Raw genomic sequence first — 20,738 nt, forward strand, 5'->3', positions numbered from 1 at the left:
GTGGGGCACCTGGGTATCTACCACCAGCTTCCCTCAGAGGCCCATCGAGGTTGCTCCTGGGGGTGTCAATCCCCAGCACTTCCCCGGCCAGGGGGGCGGAGCTAGCTCCAGAGCCCAAGGAAGCTGCGAAAAAGACAGGGAAGTCAAACACCGAGGCAGGAAAGGCAAAGGACATGTGGGGCCGCCTCTTTGTGGTCAGGGGCAGCAGTGACGTGGAGCGTGTTGGGTCATGCGCGGAGTGGGAAGAACGGGAGGAGATCCAGAGGGTGTGGAGGGGCTGCTGGTGTGGCTGTGCCTGGAAGCAAAGCTGGGTGCTCCAGTTAAAACCACAGACATTAAGAAATACGGCGGGGAACTTGACAGGTGGGGTAAGCAGCCGCAACTAGTCTGCCTCGTCTCATCAGTATGAAATAAAAGTAATTGAGAGCCAATTTGTTTCTGCTCTCTTTCATCTACATGTTCACATCAATAGGTCTTTTGACAGGTCTGCCGGTAACAGCCCTGTGGAATCAGTAAGATGGCTGGGCACGGGGTCGTAATCTCACCAAAATCCCTCTGACTTGTCAGAGACACTCTCTTTGGGGCTTTCTAGTATGCTCCAACCACAAAATCCTATCCGTCATAGCAAATTCTTATGAATAAAAGAGAATTTAAATAAACATCGTAAGTTGTTGAAGTGTGTTCGTGTACCTTTAAAAGTCAGAACACAGAGAGATGCTAACACTGGAGAACACAAAAACAATCTGCTTTGGAATTCAGATATAAATGTAAAACCCAAGTTCATATGATAGATTTAAATAATTTAAAAAGGAATTATGATTCAAACAAACATTCTAGTTTATAAGAAGATATATTTCTTCTCTTGTTTAAATTACCTTAAAATGTTTTAACACAATATAGTTTTGTCTACTAGAGATTTACAGATCACAAATTTTAATTTTGGTTCAATCTATAATGTGCTGTGCTTATATGGCTATAGATCAACCTTGATGAAAAAGTCTTTGCAGAGAATAGGATGTGATATTTACATCTATAGCAAAAGAACAGATGAGAAAGGCAGCAAAAGAACTAGCTCAGATCCCTAGTGTAGAATCAACAATGATTTGTGACTCTAAGTCTGCTTTCTCTCATACTTTTAACATTCTTATACTTCTTTCAGAGGCACTGACAGGTTTGCATTGTATTGTATTTAGCAGAGTCATATTCAGGGCACAATGTCATTTCCTAATGATTTAGAGAAATGGATCATGATCAAGGCAAATGGTCAAGGCAAACTGTCTTTTATGCGGTATTCCTTATGAGTTTCTTAGGAAGATAGAAGCTTGTTTTTGTCTTTTTCCCTTATTTTGCAAAGTGGTCAACTGCAAAATATATTATTTAGGGAGCTATTGCTCTCCAAAGGTTTCCTTCTTATTTGCTCTTTCCTATTTTTAACTCTTCTGACTCCCGAAGAGGAGAGAGAGAGATTCTTCTTCCTAGAGTTGACCTCTAAGGCATACTTCCATCAGCAGTGACTACCTCTGAGGAAGACAGGTCACTATAACAGTAATCAGTCACTTAAAAATAAATGGATGGCAGCAGCTGGAAAAATGAGAGAAAGAAAGACACTTGCCTCACAACTTAGTGAAATCTTATCATAATCTGATAGTAAGTTTAGAATTTCCTTAGCCACCATACAATGCCGGGTAACTCAAATGTATTCATTTTATCTCCTCATTCTCATTGGCTCAGAAACAATACTTTGCCCATTTTTAGAAAGCATCTCTGTTCTCTCTTTTTAGTTTAACAAAAGGTAACATCCAATAGTTTCAAGTTTTCTTCTGGGTCAAAAAGTAACAGCAATAAGAGAATAATTTCTGAACACTGATCATAATAGCCAAGTAAGTAAGCATTATAGAAAAGCTTAGCGGTGTAAAAGTCAAAATAGGAAGTGACATATATGACAAGGATTTTACCACTCTATTTTCCAAGCTTTATGATTGGAAGTATTCAGAAGGACATTTCTTGGAAATACTCAGAACATCAACAGTTTGGATTTAATGGATTTAAAGTCTTGGAAAAGAAGAACAGGCTGTATTTCAAAGATAAACTCAACCTCACCTCCATTTGCTGAGTTAAAAATAAAGTTGGTGAAATACAGGTTCTACTACTTTGCTGTCCCAGAAGCATCAGTGTGGGGATACTATCTGAGGATGCTGACAGCACCATTTGCTGGCTTGGGCATTACCTATGATAGAAAGAAAGGCTTTTGCTCTGGCTGGTTCAAAAGCGCTCCCTCTCAGCACTGCCTCGCAGATGTACATCCCAGTGTCTGCAGACGTCGGGTTACTGATAGTGAGGCGTCTCCCAAAGCTGTGGAGTCCACTGGTGATCTTCACTCCATTTCTCTTCCAGTTTACACTGAGCTCTTCCACAGGCCTGTGAGAACAAAGGGCATTAGTGACAATAATTGTGACTCATGTAGGTGGCAATAATAATAATTTCAGGCATTCAGCACAAGCTTGACAAAGCTAATTCTACCAGGAACCATGGCGGGTTGAACAATGGACATTTAAAAATCAATCCAGATATAACTCTACTCCCTCACGGCATGCATCAATGATACATTCTGCTCAAGGGCTATTGAGCAAGGATAGCTAATTGCAGTAGCAATGGACCATAAGTGCTAATGATTCCGTTTGCTCAGGAAAAGAATGTTTAAAATAAATACTGCTAGGGGACACGGTTACATGGTAGTCGTGCTCATCCAAACTTGATTCTGGAGCAACCATAAACCAGACAGAGAATACCTAGGACGACAGAGGAGAAGAGCAGTTAATTCTCTCTGCTCTCTAGAGGCCTCACCTCCTCTGTCCTCCCTAGCTGGAGTATCACAGGAGGCCCCCGCTGCCACTTAGAACCGCACTGAAATGCATTGCCTGGTTGCAGTAGGAGGCTTGGGGAGATGTTACGGTATTCAGTTGCCTCTCTGCCCATAGGATGCATTCACAGCCCAGATGGACTGAACTCCATGCGCCATCATCTCCTTCTGTCATCATCTCATCACAGGCAATATGTCTTAGTATTCCCACAGGAAGACATGCCATGTACCTGGCACTGGCTATGCATTCCAAGGTGGTCTCACTGGACCCAGCCACCACACTTCTGTTGCCTGGAGGAACCACGATGACAGGGGCCATGGTTTCAAGTGTGCCAGTATCACCTGTGGCAGATAAAACAGATATCTGCATGACATTCTTTAAGTACTGAGTGCCCCCTTATCTGAGGGGGCTATGTTCCAAGACCCCCAATGGATGCCTGAAACCGAAGGTAGCACTGACCCCTCTATATATATGATGTCCTCCATTTATGATGGTTCAACTTTAAAATGGTACAAAAGCAATACACACTCAGTATGCTCCTTGACTTATGACGGGATTATGAAAGTGAGTACACTTTCAACTTATTATATTTTCAGCTTATGATGAAGTTATCAAAACATAACCCCATCATAAGTCAAGAGCATCTATTCAACGTTTTTCCATGTACGTACATACCTATGATAAAGTTTAATTTATAAATTAGGCACGGTAAGAGATTAAAATAAGAACTAATAATAAAATAGAACAATTATAGCAATATACCATAATAAAAGTTATGTGAATGCTGTCTCTTCCTCAAAATATCTATACTTACCTACTTTCAGACCCACCTAAACCTATGCTCACCTATTTTCAGACCACAGTTGACTGAGGGTAGCTGAAGCCATGAAAAGAGAAACTAAGGATAAGGGGAACTAATGTATAGAAAAGAGGATGACTGGATCATGACAAATGAAGGATATTATCAAGTCACACCAATGGGAAACACAGAATCTCATGACCCTACCTGAACCCACTATGAGGAGCCTTGGGGTATAGTTGTTGTCTCTGGATTTATCAGACTACATGAGATGGGGCCTAGCCACAGCCAGAGTCTCCTCTGGTGGAATCCACAGCCTGGAACTAGAGAGCGTGGACACTGACAGCATTATGCTGTGCTCGATGCATTGTATGGCTAAGGGACTTTGTTGGGCTTTATTTAAGCTGTTCAGCATTTTCCAAAATGCTTGCTGGCTTTATTATTTTTCTTAATTGATTTAAGACTTCGCTTATTGAGTTATTTAGTCTGCCTGCTATTTTCAAATTTGTTCAATATCACAAATATTTCATGTGTCAGGCACTATGCTAGGCACGGTGTCATTAGATAGCAGCTGGCTTTCTTACAAGGGTCCAAATGTAATTCCCAGGAGCAAATGTATTAAATTAACAAAGGTTCAGTTCCGTTACTGCAGTTTCAATCCCTTTTTCTTTTCTGAAAAGTAAATATACTGAGTCTATCCCTGTTTTGAGTACCAAACAATAAATAATTTAGCTCATACTTCTGGTGACAAGGGGGAAAAATATAACATATTTTTTGCTACTTTTCTCTAAAATACATTTAACAACAAAATTAAACTACCCACAGTAGACTTTACTACTGTTTATTTAGGGAAAATGAAGACCAATCAAACATTTCTAGAACAGAGATTTCAATAAAGAGTGGAGATGTAAGACACTGGAAATAAAAATAAATTTAAATGACAGCAAATGCAAAACGTTTCATTTGTACTTCATGCTGAAGAGACTTGCCACAATTGTGAGCAGTGGAGGAGAACTGGCAAATGAAAGGGTCTAGGCTGCCGGGCTGGCAGTGTGGTAAGGGCTATGGAGAGAGAACAACATCGAGGAGAGGACCGCCCTCTTCTCAACACTGACTTCTCACGGCTCTGTGTCCTGGCTTTCACTGCCTAAGCAGTTTGCGATTTCTGCGTTAAAGGTGCGGTGAATTTTAAAACACAAACACAAGCTTGATGCAGGCAGAGCCAACAAATTCGCTTTGTTTAACCTATACATAGAGTACAGGATGTGAGGTTGAGTCTTATGTATCTGTGGGTCCCCTGGAGAGCTGAGGCAGCTTTCACCTTCCCCAAACTTGTGGCCTCTGCAGCCAACCAGCCCTTCAGGGATGCCCTGGACACCTTCCTGCGGATACTCTCCCCCTCATAAAATTGTAGAGATTGTTGGACTCGTTATCAGATTTCTGAGAAGATGCCAAAGTAGAGGCACATTCATGATGGGGCAAAGGACATAAACCGAATGCCAATCAGATTAACGACATGCTTGTCATCTGTGAAAGTCGCTGATGAGGAGAAACGGCCTGGGAAGCTAATATTTGCAAATAGTTATGAGAAGTGAAGGAGAGCAGCAGCAAATGCTGAAAGGTCACTGAGCAAGGTACTAATTTGGCATTAATCACTGCTCAGCCACGGTGGCAGAAGAGGAAGCCCTGCTCGGCACTGGGGAAGATGCCTGGGGAGGACAGTCTCCAAGCCACTAAGTCCCCTCCTCCCTAAGTCAGTGAGCCTTAGCTCTGGGCCGACTTGGAGAGACTGCAGTGGACAGCTCGGCCCTGAGGCTGAGTTCACGGCCCCTTGGGGACAAGTTGGGAGGGAACTGCATGTGCCACTCCATCTCGGGTTTGAGCTACATGACAGGAAGACGGGGCAGCCCATAGTTTTGGTTCATATGGAACAATATCTGTTATTCACATCACACTATAAGTGCACACAAATACATTTTCAGAGTACCCTCACCCAGCTGAGGACAAGTTGAGTGACTTGTTCAATTAAGGGTTAGTAAACAGTTGGTCCTCTAGCCCTGCCCTTCTAATCCCAGTTCCTTTTTTCTTTCTAATGCCAAATGCATGAACTGCACACGATATTTGGAGAAGCGTAAGGTGAAAAAGATGCAGATCAAAATGTAATAGTGCCTTAAAAGAGTAATGGGAACATACACACAAGGTCACTGGTAAGGTGAATTTGACTTATGGAAGCTGCCACAGCAAGATCAAGATATGTAGGTCTTTTGATTGTAAAACTCAAACATTTTCTATTGAAACTGCACAAAAACATTTCAGTAAAATTTTAAATAAGTGTCCAGAATCCAGATATCTCAATAATAAGGATAGTGCTTGTTATAGTACACAATTCTGGTGTCTTCCTTCTTTTAAAAATGGCTTTACATTTCAATCAAATTATGTGCACATACGTTCAAAAGAACAGCACAGAGAGACTTAAAATGAAACAAAACCATCCCCCCTCCCCCAAGGCAATCTTTTCTAAATCTTTTAATGTTTAATCTTAGTCTTTAACTCCTTGTCTTTAAATTGTATGCATCTGTTGCTATTTCTCGATTTACCAATTGTAGACATTGTCTATTGACTTTCTGCTATGATGGATGAACTTTTAGTTCACACGACTTCACATATCCCTGCAAGTAGGATTCTTAGTTCTTCTATGATTTGCCTTTGTAGTTTTAGAATATATACAAAATACTCTACAAGATATGTCTCTACCTGTCTATCTTTCTATCTATCTCTTTTAAAAAGGAAAGGCAACCAAAAATCCCAGGAAAACAAAAAATCTGTAGAAGAAAGAAGTATCATTTGTATATACTGTGTAAAGGCTGATCTTTATATAATAAATATAAGTACTATTTATTTAAACCTTAGAATCAATCTGTAGTAAAAAATGGAAGATGTCATTATGCAGCACAATTGTAAATGTTATTAACCATGATGATGTAAAGCTACAGAAGACAGAAAGAGCAAAGAAGAAGGGAACTGAAGGGAAGGTGGCTCACCAGTACACAACAGGGAGTAAAAAGACACTGTGTCAGGTGGCACAAGAAGGGTGGTATGTGTGTGTGTGTGTGTGTGTGTGTGTGTGTGTACCTTAAACTTACAACAACAAAAAACCTAAAAATGTCTTAACTATATTTTGGGAAAGATGTATGAAGTATGAGTTAAGGGCTTATTCATCACAGCAGGATGTTAATAGATAATGTCTAAAATCGATAAATCAAGAAATAGCAATAGATGCAAATAATAAGTACATGAAGCTAAATACTAGAATAAAAGACAGAACTGAGAAAAGAATGCCTTTGGCAAAGGAGTGGGGAAATTGCTGCATTTGTTTTAAGTCTTTTGCACTAGTCTCTTTAACCTATTTGCAGGCAGTCATACTGAGTTCCCTCTGAACACAAAGCCATTCCTTTTTTGCTCAGTGTGGAACTGTCATCCTGAGACTATCCTCCACTGTGTTCTTGGGTAATACTCACCACTCCCTGGACCTCACTGTCTCCTTCTTCATATCTTACACTCTTGTTTTGCTGGGGCATCCTCAACTTTCTAAGAAAATTGTGTGTGAAAAGGGTGAATTTTCAAAGTTCTTAAATAATGGAAATAATGATTTTATTCTTCTTTCACTTGTGGTTGGTTGCCTGAGCAGAAAACTCCAAGTAGAAAATCATTTTGCCTTGGAACTTTGAAGATATTGCTCCACTGTCTTCCAGTGTTCAGTGTTGTAGAGGGGAAGTCTCGTACAAGTCTGATTCTCATTATTTGTAGATAATATTTTTGTTTGCTTGTTTATGTCTCTATCTGAACTTTTGGAATATTCTCCATATATTTAATATTAAAATGTGCCCAAGTATTGGGGCTTTTTTTTGGTACATTGTGCTAGGGGCTTAATAGGCCCTTTTACTCTGTAGATGCATATCCATTTGCACTGGTTCCTTCATAATTTTCTCTCCTCTGTTTTCTATATTCTTGCTTTCTAGGTTTCCTATTGGTTGGATTTTAGGAATCCAAATTGATTCAATATTTTTCTTACTTTTCCCCAGTATTTTCCTTTTTCTAATTTTGAAAAGAGTTCCTCAACTTTATCTTCTAACTGGTCTTCTAAATTTTTATCTCTTAGCAACCTTATTGTACGTCCCAAGAGTGTTTTCTTCTTCTCTGATTGTTCGTTTTCATAGCATCCTGTTCTTTTTATATGGATGAAATGCATTTTTAAATATCTCTGAAGTTATAGGTATCTTTTGAAGTTCTGCTTTATTTGTTTCCTCTGGCATCTCCCCCCCATTTGTTAATTTGATGTATCTTTCATAGTAGAGGCTTACTTAAAATGACTCTTAAGTGTCCTTCTACACTTAAGAATGAACTGAGAGATGTCAATTTACTTCACTTTAACCAGGTGTAAAACTCACTATTATTTTGAAGGGACCCTAAATCCCAGAGTGTAGAGGTCTTTTATCTGGAACTATTCATTCTCAGTAGAGAGAAATCCTTATCCGTAAGTCTGTCTATCTATCTATCTATTTATTTTAGCTTTTGAGTGTTCTGATTACAGTAGTAGAGGTAGAAAGTAGATTGTTCCATATACAAACTGTTAATGAATCCCCCTATTTTTAGCTCTAGGTCAAAACCAGACCCTCCATGAACAACTCTGCTCCAGGTGTTCCCAAACTTAGACCTTCTCCCCCAATGGTTATGATTCCTCTATCTGAGATCTGCTTTCTGGATATTTGTTTTCATCCCTCATTCAGTAAGGCTCCTCTCCCCTTCTTTTTGTCATTGCGGACCCATGTCTCTTCTTCATTGCTTTGAGCGATTTGTATTCCCTTTGTAAGCAAGAGGAGGTAAATAGACGTGTTTTGTCTGCCATTTTTGACCTGCCATAATGACTTTTCTACCATATTTTTTTCCACATTCAATTTTTAGATGTAGAAAATATTTGAAATATTCAAGCATTTTAAAAGAATAAAACAACCTCTTTATTTCTGTTATTCCCATATTATAATAAACACTCAACAAATACTCAATGATTGATTAATTTGTCTAAATGTTCTTCAATAATGAAACACCACTACTATCATCACTGCTACTATTACCTTCTCCTCCAACATCCTACATCCATAAAACATTTTAAAACGCTGTGTACCAATGTATGAAAATTATTTCCAAGAAGAATGAAAACAAAAGGGGAAGAGGGAAGGGAATTCTATTTTACCAAGCTCCCATATAGCTACTAACATCTTGCTAAATGATTTACAAATGTTGCCTCGTTTAATTTAAAAACAATGCAGTAAGATAGCCATTACTATCCCCCTTTTATAGAGGAGAAAATTGAGGTCCTAAGACACATGGCTTCAAATGATAGAGAGAGAAGCTTTAAATCAAGAAGTACATTCATACAAAGTTCATATACTTTTTTTTTTTTAACCTAATGCTGTCTCCTCCTAATAAAAACTTTGGTTTGTTCAAGTAACCAAAAATTAAATTAACTAGAACACTCCTTCCCCCAAGCATTTCCTTAACTGAGACTTTACAGTAGCCTTCCCAGCTGAGCATTTCCCAGGCTAGCTTTAGGTGGTTGGAGGTGAAGACACTGAATCAAAAGAGGATTTCTGCAGAAGTCAGCAACACATGGGTACTAGGTAACTTCGGAGGCAAAAGTCAAATACTTTAGATGAAGCCTCTCTGTAGTCACAGGAATAAAGAATTCATAGCAGAGGGAAATGGAACCTAATCCTAGTCAATTTCCCCCACATGAACCTCTTTACACACTGAAGAGGTTGAGTAGGGAGAAGTTGTCTAGGTTGCATTTAATTAAAACGTACATTTAAAGAACAGCAAGTCTCTGAAACAGAAAAAAGTTCAAAGTTAACCTGAACCGCTAAGCTGTGGAATTACTGCAGATAAAGTAGGATAACTGGAAAACACCCCGTTTCACTGCAATCAAGAGCTGTGCTTTGGGTGGGAGAGCAGGCACATGATAAACGGCAAGTCATGGAGACTCGGTATTAGGAACACAACAGAAGTGGTGGGAGGTGCTGGACCAGACCTTGAAGGAAGAGAGGAAATAAAACCAGCCACATGCCTATCATCCCAGGCAGAGGAAACAGCAAATGCAAAGACCTGGATGCAGGAACATGCTCTGTGTGTTGGAGGAGCTGCAGGTGCCATCGCAGCTGGAACAGAGGGGGGTGGGGTGAATTGACAGTGGTGGGCTGGCTCAGGCGGCATCTAGTAGGCCACTTCCTTCTGGATGAGGAGTGAAGCCACTGGAAGGTTTGCGGTAGAGGAGTGACACGACATGACCTTAGCAGAGTCACACTGTGAATACTGTCGGGAATCAACTGCAGTGGGCAGAGGAGAAGGGAGGAGGACAGCCAGGACTGTGAGCGCCCATGCAAGACATGGAGACCTCTGGACTGGCAGGAGCAGAGCAGATGTCGTAGAACCTAGATTTAGGACATCTTCAAAGGCAGAGCCAAAAAATTTGCTGATTGGTTAGCTACAGGGACAACTGTGGAGTTGGAAACGGAAAAGGGAGGTTGCCATTTCTGAAATGGAAAAACCTGGGGGACTGGAAAGAGGAGGCTGTGAATTGACATTGGGGATTTGGTTTCGGGCATGTTAGATGCGAGATGTCTATTCACCAGAAGGCTCAGCAGCCGCCCCTGGATACACTCCAAGCTTGGCCTGTATTCTCTCTGCTCCCATCTGGTCCACCCTAAGACCTCTCAAGAAAGCTGCTCACCTCCTGTGGACTGAGGAGTTTCTGCCTGGACAGGTGTGGGAGGGCCCTCCTTGACTCTAAGTATAGTAGCCTGTGGGCAAGTCCAGATGGCCCCACACAATGTCCCCGGGGGGGCATTTTGCCCAGAGTCCCCAGTGATTGGGAGTGGGAAGGGCACACCATAAGCAGCCCTGTCCACATTTCCAAGATAACTGCATGCTGAACTCCAATGGCATTGTGCTTCCCCAGCAGACCCTGCCTCCCCCAGGGCCACACATCAAGTCCTAAGGCATTCAGTGTGTTGTCTCTGGACACCTTCTTCTGGTCTTCTTTAGATCGAATTTCCTACTTACCCTGGGTAGAGTTGTCCCTGAGGTCTGAAGCAGATACGTGGCTTGCCTTGGCTACTAACACTCTCCAAACTCACCCCACCATGCCCTACTCTGGTCCCCATAACCCTTCAGGTCTTCCCAAGTTTCTGTTTTCCACTTGAACCTCCCCACAGTAGGCTAGCCCTACCCTGAGGGCAGACAGTGCTGACCTCACAACATGCCGAGCCTTGAATGCTAGCCCTTCTTCTCAACCTGTTCCCACCTGGACATTGGGTCAGGGGTAATGGGGTGGCCAGGTCCTGTGTGCAGACCTCCGCCCCCCAACCCACTTTACCCCAATCCTTGTTCCTTATCATTTCAAGTTTTTTTCCCTTCTCCAGTTATCCCAGATGAAGGTCCCATGTGCCCTACAGCTGAAAGGCATTGTTTTAAGAACATAGTTTAGAATTCAGGGGTTCCTGGTTACTTGGGGGTAAGTTACTTAACTTCTCTGAGCTTTATTTGTAAAACAATACCCATCTCACAGGACCATTAAAAATGGGAATATATATGTGTAGATCCATATGTATGTATTACTATCATAATTGATGTTCATCGATGAGTGCCTGACATGTAGGAAGTGCTGCACAAACTTAACTATCACTGTGAAGCTGGAAACAAAGCCCTGGCTCTCTGCTCTATTCCAAGGTTTCCTTCATCTCTCCTGCCAGTGGTGTCCTCCTTGCCATGGCCTGAAGTTGCTGGGCCAGCGAGGCCACTCTTCTCCCATATGTGAAGAAGAAGAAGGATGCTAAAGCTGAACTTCAAGGGAAGGTCTGCACTTGGGACTCTGAGCACAGTCACATTTCTCCAGAACCTTTTGTTAGAAAGATCTCAACAGCTTATTTAAAAAGTCTTCTTTCTTCAGGAAAAGTCTATCCCCTAAAAAGGCAGGATTTTCCAGAACATCTGGGACAGAAAATCCTGTGCTTTGGTTTTCTCTATGAACACCACTATCCTGAGTGTGCCAATTCATAGCTGAGTGGTCCTGGCAGATATACCTCAGGAAATCTTGGTGGCAGCCAGCTTGAACAGGGGAGAGGTTGTGGGCCATTACCTACACTTTGCCAGACTTTTTCCTGTGCCCCTTCAGAAAATAATGAGGTCAAATGTTGCCCTAACTAGAAGATGCTTAGTCATATTTTCCCTAAGACACAAAATTTGTGCATAACTGTCATATAAACACGTGCAAAATGGGCAATATGCATAGATGTATTCAACAAGAGGAGGCTTTGTTGCAAGTGTAAGTGCTACACACTCTAAGATTAAAAAGAATATCCAGGTTTTCAAATCTTACTCTATATCTATAGGATTTTTATTTTTGTAAAAACAGGATCCCATCAAAAAAGCTAACATGTAAGGGAGTCTATAGGGCCATTTGAAAACTCAAAATCCCCCTGCTCCAAAAACAATTGGTTTAAAATTTGTAGAAATAATAGAGAACATAAGATGAAAAACAAACCAGGGGGAAAAACCCTATTTTAAAAGCTCAGTGTTGAGCAGTAAGTTCTTTGGCTTATTTTAAACCTTTTTTCGACGTCCAATAATAGCATTTATTGATTGTGTTGTCCAGATGAGATAACCGTTTCAAAAATGCTTTAAAATTCTGCCAACTGGTTATCTGGAGAGAACAAGAATTGATCCTTCTCAAGCCACTGCCGTGGGGACCCTGGTTCCTTTGACATTGCCCTGGCTTACTGTAGCATCATTATTTGTTGGCAGGCCTGTCCATCTTCTGAAATAAGGAAGAGCATATGTGTTATTCATTCTTGTACTTAGCAAAGTACCTAGAAGATAACAGCAAGTACTTGCTAAAAGAAGAATTAAGTCTTGTCCAAGTATAACACAGTTGGTTATTACTATCAGATCATTACAACTACAAGAGGATGATGACAATGACAACTGCCTCTTATTTTGTGTGCACGATCACAGGCATTGCACTGGTGCTGGGATGTGAAGCTGAACTGGATGAGGTCCGTGTCATCAAAGAGGTGTGAACTCAGTACAGGAAGCCAGCCAGGTGCACATAGCAAGTACAAACACCTTGTTGTGGAGGTACCAAGAGGCAAAGGGAAGGGATGCAGCAGGACATGGAGTGTGGGTCTGGCATGGAGATCAATATTTCCAGGGGGAATTAGGAAAGGCCTAAGCAGGAAAGATGATTAGGCAGACGAGGAAAGGAAAGGCATTTCAGGAACAGAGGGAAAAGGGGAAACCCATTTGGCCCGTGTGAAACGTGAGTCATTTTGTTCGGTTCTATAGCTCAGTTTCTGCAGATAGACTGGTCATTCTCAACCTGCTTTCTGACAATGAAAAGAACAATAATTGGTTAGGCCTTTTCTAATTCCCCCTGGTTCTTGACCTTTCCCCATGCATAGAAGGCCTATTGATGCTCTTTTGGGGGATGTGTGACAGAGCTTCAAGACATTTTACTTAAAAAAATCAGGTAAATTCCTGTGCTAATCACTCGTCTTTGAAAACATGTGAGGTGGAAAATTGCCAGCAGTTCTTGATGGTTCAGGGGGTAAGTGGGGTCTGGGGTGGCCAAAACTGGCCACTGAAGAGGTGGGTGGGTCATGCAAAGAGCTTGGACTTTATCTAGCAGGGAATGAAGAGTCATGAAGAACTTTAAGGAGGAAAGTAATGCTCAGTTTTGTACACTGTCTATAGCGTGTGACAAGAAACTGGAAGGGAGACTACAGCCAAAGCCGACTACAGGGTTTGGGAACAAGGTGATGAAACCTGAGGAGTCAAGGACATTGCAAGGAGGATGAAGAAAGTGGAGGGGTAAGAGATGGTAAGGAGGAAAAGGGCGGGGCGAGAGGAACAGAGCATCTAAAATCCTCACTTCTCTCCAGGATTCTCACTGGAGTGGTTTGGTGGGTGGTAGAGAAGCGCATCCAGAGGGAAAACCTAGGAATCAGTCCAAGACTAGGGGTGGCAGTGTTGGCGTGTCAGGAGGGAAGTTCATGGGGAATATGGGTGGTGACTGAAAGTATGAGACCATGAGGCCATTCCAGAAAGAATGAATAATGAGCATGGGAAATGGGCCCTGGAGAGAAGTGCAGGGAACACTGACTTAAAAGGGCAGGCCAAGGAAGTCTGCTAACGAGTGGGAATGGGTGGCCAGAGGAGTGGAAGAAGGAAAAGGAGGATGTTATGAAAGCTAAGGAAAGAAGTTATTGTTTCCAAATGGACAAGAATTCCCATATATAAAATCAAGGCTACTTCTGCTCAAGTTTAAGGTAAATCTTTGAGTTTACCTTGTAGGATGATTGCTAAGGAATGTGGAGCTATATAGGTGAAAGTCCTGACTTTTATCATTATCAAGAAGGGTTTCACTGTATCACAAAACACATTTAGAACATGATCGAACTTGAGTCATTGTTGTATTCGGTTCTATAGCTTAGTTTCTACAGATAGGCTGGTCATTCTCAATCTGCTTTCTGACAATGAAAAGAACAATAATTGGCTAATCTTTTCTGGTTCATGACCTTCCCCCACGCATACACTGGTACTCTTTTGGGAGATGACTGGAAAGGGCTCCAAGACATTTCAGTTGAAGAAAAGCAGGTGGATTTTTATACTTATCAATTGTCTTTGAAACCCTGTGAAGCCTGTCATCTTTCTCTGCATTATTAAAATGGCCTGGCAGAGAGATTTAAGTGCTTTCCTCTCTGCAAAAGCATCTCAAAGCAACAGGTGTGTCTGAACGCTTATCACCAAGGAGAAACGGCATCTTGATGGCTCACACTGTGACTCTGAACCCCCTGGGATGTGTGTGTGTGTGTGTGTGTGTGTGTGTGTGTGTGTGTGTGTGTGTGTGTGTGTGTGTGTACTAGATATACATATATATCTCTCCAAGAACCTATATACATTTTTATTATTTTTGTTAAAATATGCTCAGTGAAAGGTGTGCAGGCAGCGGGCAGACCCAGGTCATGTCCCAGCACTCCAAGAGGTGAGTTTCTTGAGGCAGAACTTGGACAGTTTTGAGATGCGTTTTATTGTGAAAACTGAAACAAACCATGATTTCTTTCCCAATAGGAAAAAAAAAAAAAATCATGTTCTTGAAATAGAAAATTCCTCCCACCTTTTACTTCCCCAAATTCACTTTTTAATTTATACATACCCAGCTCCTGAACAGGTGAAACTGGTTTATAAATTTCTGGGTTAATAATTTGTCATGTGTAGAGGAAACTTTTCTATTCTTTTAAAAGCTGTCTCATTTATAGTTCATCAGTCAGAAGCCAGTCACATATGTCAAAGGCATTATGATCATGCAAGAAGGGGAATCAAGGTGTGCTGGGTGGGACTGGGGGAGGTGCCTCTGTGCGCAAACCCAATCCTGAAAGCTCTAGCTGTTTCCTAGAGACACGTATGTCCTGGCTGACTAGATTCTTCTTGTTTACTGTGCAACGGTAGGAGGAAAGAAAAAATGAGAGGAAATACACCAGCACATCCCATTTGCAAATTTATCATTACATGTACCTCCATTTTTATCTCAATATACTTCTCGACTTTTCTACTGACAAGAGATGATAAATAAAATAATACGACAGTCTGACAAACAATTCAGCAGTTTCTTTTCTTCCCATTTATGATTTGAAAACTTGAACATTTGGAAATGAATGGAAGGTAACAAAGAATGTATTTTCTTAGGCTTTTTACTGGGCAGAGAAAAATGAAGGTGATAAAAGGCAACTCTACAGTTGGCCTATGTATGTGTTTATTTCAGGATGAACACAAATTGATAAACCATAAAATAGTAGTGCGGATTTTGGAACTGCATGTTTGGACACTAGAGTGATCCAAATGCCTGATTCTAGAGATAGCAGCTGAGAACCTGCTTTTTATTTAAATAGAGAAATGCATAATCTACCATTTAATAGTAGAAGAACCATAATCAGTAGAAAGACTGAGGTTATCCGCAGTTTGAGTGAACAAAGAGTAAGATGGTATTTTTTACGAGATTAGGTCAGTTTTCCAAATGGAGTTCTAAAATTACTGGGAATGTGACTGGGCACAATAACAGATCACTTTTAGCTGCAATAAGAAATGCCCTTGAATAATTTTGACAAGCATGCAAATCTGGGCATGGAGCCCAAGCCCACCAGGGCAATTGATGCCCATCTGAGGCTATTAGCAAGGACAATGGGAAACTGCAGGATGCCCTGGCAGGGGCCTTTGAAGCCTTGGTCCTCCTCCACCCCAACTGCAGGAGCTCCATGGCAGAAAGTTCTTTTCAAAGTTGAAATGAGAGACACAAAACAATGAGAGATTGTTAGTCTGGATGGCAAATATTCTCGGATCTGTCCATTGAACATCTTTGCATTTAATAAACTGGAACTCAGAGATTAAACTGTCTTCTGATTTTTTTTGACGTTCATAAAACCATCATCTAAAACCCAGTGTTTAAGAAGGACTGTGTGGCACAGCCTCCACTGTCCTGATGACCTTCCCTCTGCAGATTGGACGGTTCTGCAACAAGGCCTGTCCCCCTTCCTGCTTTGCTTTTCCCCATGGTACTCAACTCCAACTGACTTAGCCCTTGTGTTTCTTTTGTTTATGTCTGTGTCTCCCCACTGTAATGTCTGACCATATGCACAGGCATTCACATCTGCCCTGTTTTGTCCATATTCCCAGGATGTAGAATTGAGTACCTGATATGTAGTAGGGGCTCAATAAATATCCGTTGAGTGGACAGAGTGGGACAAGGTTCTACTTCCTGGGCCTGTGGGAGAACTCTGTGGGGCCAAATGTAGCATAACTGAGAGGATTCCCTTTCAGATCATGGTGTGGTCCCATTTAGAATTGCCGTGCTCTCAAGGCCTCAGCCACTGCACATGCAGCTTCCTTGTCACATCAGTCAAGACCAGGCACAAGGTAACCATAGCCAGGCAGCCAGGGCTGCTTCTTCACAGTATCGCCTTCCGAGTTCCAATACCCCCAGTTTCAGCTGCCCCTGACCATGCAGCATTCTCTGAAACAACCCACTTCTGCCTCCTTTGACCTGAATGCCCCATCTGTATCAGCTTTCTCCATTCCTACCTTCTCCCCACTCCTACTGCTGCCTCCTAAAATCCTACCCACCCATCAAGGCCCAGGGAATACGTCACCTCCTCTTTGTAGGCTTCCCAGTACCCTCAGTTAAAGTAGTCTTTCCTTTTTGTAGTTGTGGTATACTTCATTTTGCAGGGGGGTGGGGCGGTTAAGTAAGCATAACCATTTTTAAGTACACTGTTCAGGGCATTAAGCACACTGAACGGGCATTCACACTGTTGTGCAACCACCACCACCATCTGTCTCCACAGTTTTTTAAATCTTCCCAAATGGAAAATCTGTACTTATTAACTACCTTTCCTCCTCCCTACCTCCTGGTTGCATCTATTCTGCTGTATGTGTCTGTGAACCTGACTCGAAATACGTCATGTAAGTGGAATCATACAGTATTTGTCTTTCTATAACTGGTTTATTTCACTTCCTATAATATCTTCCAGGTTCATCCATGTTGTAGCATGTGTCATAATTGTTTTCTTTTTATATATTTTATTTTAAAGATGTGGGGTACAATTCAGGATTAGGTAAACAAGTGGATATCATATGGGTAAAATTTAGGTCTCCCTTTGGTCACTACTTTGCCTGGTTTGAGTCTTTTTTTTTCTTAAAGCTGAATAATATTCCATTGTATGAGCAGACCAAATTTTGTTTGTCCATTCATTTGCTATTGAACTCCTGGGTTGCTTCTACCTCTTGGTGACTAATGAATAATGCTGCTATGAACATGTGTGTACAAATATCTGTTCAAGGCTCTGCTTTCAGTTATTTTTGGTGCAATTCCACCCAGAAGTAAAATTGCTTGATCATATGGTAACTCAATATTTAATTTTTTAAAGAGCTTCCATACTGTTTTTCACAGTGGTTGCCTCATTGTACATTCCTACCAGTAATGTATAAGGATTCTAGTTTCTCTACATCTTTGTCAATACTTGTAATTTTCTGTTTTGTTTTCTGCTCTTAATAATAGCCATTCTAGTGTGTGTGTGTATGAAGTGGTATCTCAATGTAGTTTTCATCTGAATTTCCCTAATGATTAGTGATTTTGAGCATTTTTCATGTCCTTTTGGCCTTGTATATATCTTCTTTGGAGAGATATCTATGCTCATTTTTAAAATCAGGTTATTTTTTGGTTGGTGAATTGTAGGAATTCTTCATATATTCTAGATATTAATCCCTTATCACTATATGATTTACAGATATTTTCTCCCATTCCATGGGTTGCCTGTTGATGATGTCTTTTGATGCAGGAAACTTTTTAATTTTTTTCTTTTGTTACCTGTGCTTTTAGTGTCATATCTAAGAAACCATTACCAAATCCAATGTCTTAAAGCTTTTTCTTTATGTTTTCTTCTAAAAGTTTTACAGTGATAGGTCCTACATGTAGGTGTTTGATCCATTTGAGCTGTTTTGTATTTGTTGTAAGGTATATGGTACGAGTTTTATACTTTTTGACTACGGCCTACTGGTAGCAGGTACTTTCCATAGTCCCTGTCCATAGTCCCTGACACTCATCATTCACCTACAAGCCCTGGGCTTTCTGCAAGCTCATCCCAGTCCCTACTCGAAGCTGTTTTCTTGCTAAGGACACGGTAGCCTACAAACAAAGGACACACAGAACAGAATGCCCCTGAACGTCTTTCTCAACCAATATGGGAGGGGAGCTGGTAAATAAATACCCAAGCTTTCTTCTTCTTGGGTAAGCAGAAGCACTGAAATTGCTTCTATACAGTCTCCCTGAGGTCTTCTAAGGCACCAAGGCCTGGCTGCTCACCACAGTGATGGGCTCATCACTAATGAACTCTTACTGGCGTCTTTCCCTTCTCTGTCTCATTTGCATACTCCTTTACTCATATTATCTGGGGTCAGCTCTCAATGAACAATTGCACTCACATCTCTGTTGAGCTCACCTCTGTTTCTGGGGAAGGAAAGTCAAGAGCCCATCTCTTTCAGGCAAGTAAAATTTGTACACACATATATCTGCCCCATGCCTTGTAAACTCATGAAAGCACTTAATACTTGTGAACTCCTGCATGCTTCAGAGCATCTGGCAAACAGTAAGTGCCTAATAGATGTTTGCTAAATTGAATAAATCTAACTTTGAATTTTCCAATTAGATATCAACACCTGTTCCTACGACTTCCTCAAGTCAGGAATTTTGTATACATGTTTCAGGAAAGCAGTATAGCTCTGCTCCTGGGATGTTTGCAGTCATTTGTCAGGCTCGAATTCTGCTAATAATCAGATGTTCTGTGATTCGCATGTGATTTACAAACAGTATCTGTAACTAGAAAAGTGTATTTAATAGACAAACCAAGAACAAAGAAATTCAATCCTGAGTCCCTGGAGAAAACAGAAAATTGTTTTAACAAATGCTTTGAACATATAAGAGAAAGAAAAAAAGAATAAAGGAGATAAATAAGAGGGAAAGGGTCACAGCCTGTTCAGAGAATATGTCTTGAAAAAAAGTCACAATTATTCCCCCCTCCTTAAAATACAACAAAGATCTTTAGAAAACCAGACTAAATTGAAGTTATTTTCCCTTGCTATAGATACCACTGTTCAAGCTGCAGACTAGAAATTATGGCAATTGAAGCTGAAGGTAAATTCATAGTCTTATAAAGAAACCTGCTTGGGAAGCCATACTGTTGGTGAACGTTCCTGGGGTTGTTACTTTTGTGAAGATTTTGCTTGATGGGAACAACATAAAATAGAAAGCTTTATACTGTATACCCTCCCCCAGACATGGGAAAACCACACAGAACTGAGGGACCACTATTTTGAGAGACAAGGTTTTTAAAGTTCCTACTCTGAAGGAGTACCCCCCTGGACCTACAGATAACCCCCTTTTTATCTTTTCATATATTAAGTAAAGTCAGAGCTGCTCAAGTAAGAAATTTACAACTAAATGTTGAAAGGTGGTAATACCCAGAACTAAAGAAATATTTTATCAGTCACGCAGCATTTTCTCTTTTGACATATTCCCACCGTAAATGCAAATGTCCATACAAATATACTGATGAACACCTCCTCTGCCATGTTTTTAGATAATCAATTTCTTATTCATTTCATCTTGAGACAGGCAAACTCTGAAGCAGAAAATCTTGCAGGGTTTCTATTCTAATCAACATCAAACAACTATGATTACTCAATGTTCCAAAACAATACACAGTATATAAACCACTGGACAGCTAACTATATCCTTCAACTGTATTCATTTCAAAATAACTCTGAGAATGGAACAACATCCTGTGTCCTAACACCAGGATCAAAGGGCATAGGATGTAGTGGGGTCTCCCCAATCTCATCTCCAGGTAGGCCTGGCTGGGCCGTGTCCTCTACCAGCATTGTGGGACTAACTGCTCCCAATGTACCAGGCCAGGTTCTGGGATGTTTATTGTCCTGAGTGGAGAGCCCTGACCATGAGAAGAATAAATCATTAGGTTCAATATTTGGCTACAGAACAGTGCCACATCCAGTCTGAGCACAAAGGCAAGACAGGAGCAGGGGTCTGGTTTCTTTCAGGGTCTCTCCCAACTATTTCTGGAAAATGGTGGGTACTTGTCCTGGAGGAGGAACACACAAACAAGACCACAAAATAAGTCAGGGCACAGGGATGCTTTGATAGTAAAGAATGAGAACTCATAACTGTAGAGGAATTTTCGCTTCTGTTTTCCCATCTCTTTTCTTTTTGTTAGAAGTTGCTATATCAGAATTACCCTTGGGTGTCACAACAGACATACAAACAAATCAGGAAATCTTAAGAGAAGAAAATATTTCTTTTCCTGTCTGCCCCAGTTTCCTTTAAATGAATAAAGTTAGTCTCAAGGTACAAGAATAGAGTATTCTGCTAGAACAAGACATTTTCTGATATGACCCAAGGTTAT

At 41.0% G+C, this 20,738-nt stretch overlaps 1 protein-coding gene across 1 annotated transcript in view; it reads right to left on the reverse strand.

Moving 5' to 3' along the window:
• The window catches only part of SDK1 (sidekick cell adhesion molecule 1), a 619,404-nt gene that overhangs the window by 257,097 nt on the left and 341,569 nt on the right, over window positions 1-20,738 (reverse strand). The window contains exons 5-6 of the mRNA XM_008068469.1: window positions 3,091-3,202; window positions 2,228-2,418 (exon numbers count right to left, since the gene is read on the reverse strand). Of these exons, the coding sequence (XP_008066660.1) occupies window positions 2,228-2,418; window positions 3,091-3,202 (303 nt within the window). The remainder of the gene's footprint in view (window positions 1-2,227; window positions 2,419-3,090; window positions 3,203-20,738) is intronic.

The sequence above is a fragment of the Carlito syrichta genome, unplaced genomic scaffold (assembly GCF_000164805.1).
Source record: "Carlito syrichta isolate Samal-C Ts95f unplaced genomic scaffold, Tarsius_syrichta-2.0.1 Scaffold311002, whole genome shotgun sequence".
NCBI lineage: Eukaryota > Metazoa > Chordata > Mammalia > Primates > Tarsiidae > Carlito > Carlito syrichta.